Below are 3,288 nucleotides of genomic sequence, written 5' to 3' on the forward strand. Positions count from 1 at the left end.
GTCTAACCTTCCTCGGCGTCACTTGCCTATTTTTCCTCTTCGGCCTTATTGCTATTCGTTGCATGTATGTATGTATGTATGTATGTATGTATGTATGTATGTATGTATGTATGTATGTACGTATGTATGTATGTACGTATGTACGTATGTACGAATGTACGAATGTACGTATGTATGTAAGTATGTGTGTGAGCAGGAGTATGTATGAGTGTATGTGCATGCGTCACGTGCGTGTGTGCGTGTGTGTGTGTGCGTGCGTGCGTGCGTGCATACGTGTATGTGGGCGTGCATGTCCAATTTATGTTAAACATCCAATGTGCTGCACCAATGTATGTAATTGCCGAACCATATGTTAAAATATGTGGATGTATGGGCCAAAGGCCTTTCAAATCAATAAATCATTTTGAATCTTGAATCTTGTATCATTCAGTATCTTTTTAAAAAGCGACATTCTTTTAATTTTGACGACATGTCTGTTCAAGTGTGTAAAAATCTGAAGATTCCAGTCACATTCCCCCAGTTTGTGTGAGTAACTAAGACAATTATGATATATCAAGTGCTATGCTATAACAACGACATGTCAAATAAGTTATTATCGTGAAAGTTTACCCAAATCTTCTAAGAATTTAGACAAATCAAGAAGCACAAAATGTTTTAAAAATAGGAAGGGCATTACATTCCCCCCCCCCCCCCCCTTTCTTTCCGAATGAAGACCGATATATTTTTCTATCGTAATTTTTATCTGAGGATTACTTTGTTTCTATAACACTGTTAGTAACTTCACATAGTATGATTTTTTTTTCAAAACCCAAATACTGAAACTATTTATATGCTAGTTTAGAAATCAATGTATAAAAAATATCAAAGTCAGAATGGCACTCTATTGGTTTGTTTACCTACAATGGAAAACTCAGAAGGTGTTAAAGTACCTCTGACCGTCTATGCTGTTTTGGGTTTTCTCTAGAGGGAGGGGGTAAAATATTTTTTTTATCCCAGTTCATCTAAACCACCCACAATCCCCTCCTCCTTCTTTGTCCCCGATCTCCTCCCCCCCCCCCCCCCAACCACCCACCCCGAAAAAACCGTGTCCCACAATTCCCCACTGCCCACTCCAGATGTACTCTACTTTTATGCTGTAGCAGCAACAAGGTGCATTCATTATCATTATTTTTGACAAAGGAAAAAAAAAAAAATTAAAAACATTATCTACCCTCCAACTCAGTCCCGTCCCCTTCGGGAAGGTGGCGGTACAAAACAAATAGAAATAGGCCTAGCTCAACTTTATAACTTTGAAGATACTGAACACTGTTTATTTGACTTTTCTGTTCCCCAGGATGCCACAGAACTCCAGCTGATGGTTCCGGGGAACAAAGGCGAGAAAGGCGTCACGTTTGAGAACTGATGGCCTCGCATGGAAAAACCTTGACAGGGAACAAGAGGCTACAAAATAAGAGGAAGCTATGGCACAGTCAGGAAATAACCTTGAATAGAATTCTCGTGCTGATGTCCCTATCTCGTGATTCGGCCCAACCGTCGAGCCGTTATGAATTCAAACGAGCCAGCTCTACCGGCAGTGGGATAAATTTATAGGAATGCAAACCCTGATGAGGAGTTTGATAAACACTTCTTCTGTCTCCTCGGTCCCAAGTTTTTGACAATGTAAACCATGGAGCATAATGAAAGGTCTCAAACAAATGCCATCCGCGAGAAGGTGTTCGGATTGTGATGATCTTTTAATATTGGCGTCCTCCATTCATACATCTACATGTTAAAAGCGTTACGCTAAATTTTAGATTCATTTCTTCAAACTTTCACCTTTCAGAATGTAAGTGTATTGGCAAGAAAAGAGGGTCGTAAGTCGTAGTAGTGGAGTTACCCTCTATACCTGGTGGAAGCCGAGGTTACATTCATCTCGGAACTACTGAGTCTTTAAACAAACTGTAGGACTTAATTCCGTGGTCCCCATGTCCGCTAAATATACGTCACTCTACCTCGTGGCAAACTGTGTTCTAGATGTCCAAGATTTTGACATTTTGAATCGGTTCAACACCCCTCCCTACTCCCAACCCCCCGAAAAAAAAAGAAAAAAGAAAAACAAACCGACTCCATCCTATCCATCACCCATGGAACAGAGGTGGGTTTGGAGAATCAATTAATTGCGAGTTCGTTCTTAACTCTTTAATTAAGAACATAGCGGAAACACTGTCATACCCGATCAACCCAGACCAGAGTCGATTTTGTGGCACGTTTCGAACCATCTACACAAATCAGAAACACAATCATATTTTGTTGGTTGAATATTGTTGTCTGCCTTTGCAAGTTTCAGAAGAAAAAAAAATGGAATTGAAAAATACAAATGTATGTACAAATAACAAAAAAATCACTTTTTAACTTGCCGATGAAGATTTTTGGCCCTAAATGTCAAAGGAGATTGTAGAACGATCAAAATGAGTAAAACAACAGCCAATGCTTAAAATGGCATGTTTCACTCGTGACATTTCAATTGAAATGAATTTATTGCCCACGATACTTTGAAACTTAAAAAGGCACTATTTTCGTAAGCCAATTGGAAATATTATGTTCCACAATTGCTTAAAAAATGAGCCTATCCATTGCAATCAGCTTTTCGTTGGCCTAGAAACTTCAGCCCTTTTTTCTTCTTCTTTATCATGAAACAATTGTGTGTTTTTTGTTGGTTTTTTGTGCGTTTTTCGAAACCTATACATGATACGCATAAGCTGTGGTTTGAACGACAACAAAAAAAATTCTTATTCTTCTGAGAAGAAAACTGGATTTTTCTCCTCAAACTGTTCAACACCATCCTCCACAATCTATTTAATCCTCATTGTTACTATGAATCAATTGCCAAACCATGTTGTCCTATGAGTATAGCATGCTTTCATTTATGAGCTAATGCACAAAAAATAAAACATCCAGAAACAGAGCTAATAATGACAATCTTCTATTGAAGTGAATTGTATGGTAAAGTGTGGATTTAGAGTCTTTCAGGGCTTTAAATAATTATTAAATGAAGCTGGACCTACAAATTTAATCTCCGTTTCCGATAGGATCCAGCCAAAAAGGTGGATATCCTTGAAAATGCCGAAATAACCGAAGTTTGAGAAAGTTCTGTTCGAGTCTCTAAACAGGGGTAATTGCATCATAGTCTAGACTAGTAGAATAATACCAACTGAGCTAACGGTGGGCTCAAATGATAGTAAGATTTACTGTCATCTGTCTGTCTGTCTGTCTGTCTGTCTGTCTGTCTGTCTGTCTGTCTGTCTGTCT

General features: G+C 38.6%; 1 protein-coding gene across 1 annotated transcript in view; it reads left to right on the forward strand.

Annotated features, from left to right (window-relative positions):
• Positions 1–2,944, forward strand: part of LOC101850709 (calcitonin gene-related peptide type 1 receptor) — a 19,604-nt gene extending 16,660 nt beyond the window's left edge. Inside the window, exon 7 of the mRNA XM_005095589.3 lies at positions 1,334–2,944. Coding sequence (XP_005095646.1) covers positions 1,334–1,402 — 69 coding nt within the window. The 3' untranslated portion in view covers positions 1,403–2,944. The remainder of the gene's footprint in view (positions 1–1,333) is intronic.
• Positions 2,945–3,288: the final 344 nt, after the last annotated feature.

Source organism: Aplysia californica, unplaced genomic scaffold (genome assembly GCF_000002075.1).
Source record: "Aplysia californica isolate F4 #8 unplaced genomic scaffold, AplCal3.0 scaffold00107, whole genome shotgun sequence".
Taxonomy (NCBI): Eukaryota; Metazoa; Mollusca; class Gastropoda; order Aplysiida; family Aplysiidae; genus Aplysia; species Aplysia californica.